At 18.2% G+C, this 571-nt stretch overlaps 1 protein-coding gene across 1 annotated transcript in view; it reads left to right on the top strand.

Annotated features, from left to right (window-relative positions):
- Positions 1 to 290: 290 nt before the first annotated feature.
- The window catches only part of PGSY75_0314400 (putative serine/threonine protein phosphatase 6), a gene marked incomplete at both ends in the record, with an annotated part of 990 nt that continues 709 nt past the window's right edge, over positions 291 to 571 (top strand). Inside the window, one exon of the mRNA XM_018783996.1 lies at positions 291 to 571. This exon is cut by the window's right edge and continues 709 nt beyond it. Coding sequence (XP_018643579.1) covers positions 291 to 571 — 281 coding nt within the window.

Below are 571 nucleotides of genomic sequence, written 5' to 3'. Positions count from 1 at the left end.
TTAAACATAATAAAATAAAATAAAAAATATATAAAAAAGATAAACACACATATAAAAATAAATAAATAAAAATAAAAAAAAATAAAAAAAAAAAATATATATATATATATATATATATATATATATATATATATATATTATATATGTATGTTTTATATCATTTGATTTTTTAAAATGTAATTTATTCTTGTAAAATATTTCAAAGGCTTCCTTATTTATTTTCACATATGTAATATATATAATATATATATTTATATATATATAATATATGTATACACTTAAATATAAGAATGACAAAAGGAGAAGAAAGAAAGTGGATTGAACAACTTCGTATGAACCCTCCCAAATTATTAGATGAAAATGATTTAAGATTAGTGTGTCAAAGAGTTAAAGAAATATTAGTAGAAGAAAATAATGTGCAGTCTATAAAGCCACCTGTTATTATATGTGGAGATATCCATGGTCAATTTTTTGATTTATTAGAATTATTTGATGTAGGTGGTGATATAATGAATAATGATTATATATTTTTAGGAGATTATGTAGATAGAGGTTATAATAGTGTTGAAAC

Source organism: Plasmodium gaboni, chromosome 3, assembly GCF_001602025.1.
Source record: "Plasmodium gaboni strain SY75 chromosome 3, whole genome shotgun sequence".
Classification (NCBI taxonomy): Eukaryota; Apicomplexa; class Aconoidasida; order Haemosporida; family Plasmodiidae; genus Plasmodium; species Plasmodium gaboni.
This window is presented reverse-complemented; position numbering and strand designations above follow the sequence as displayed.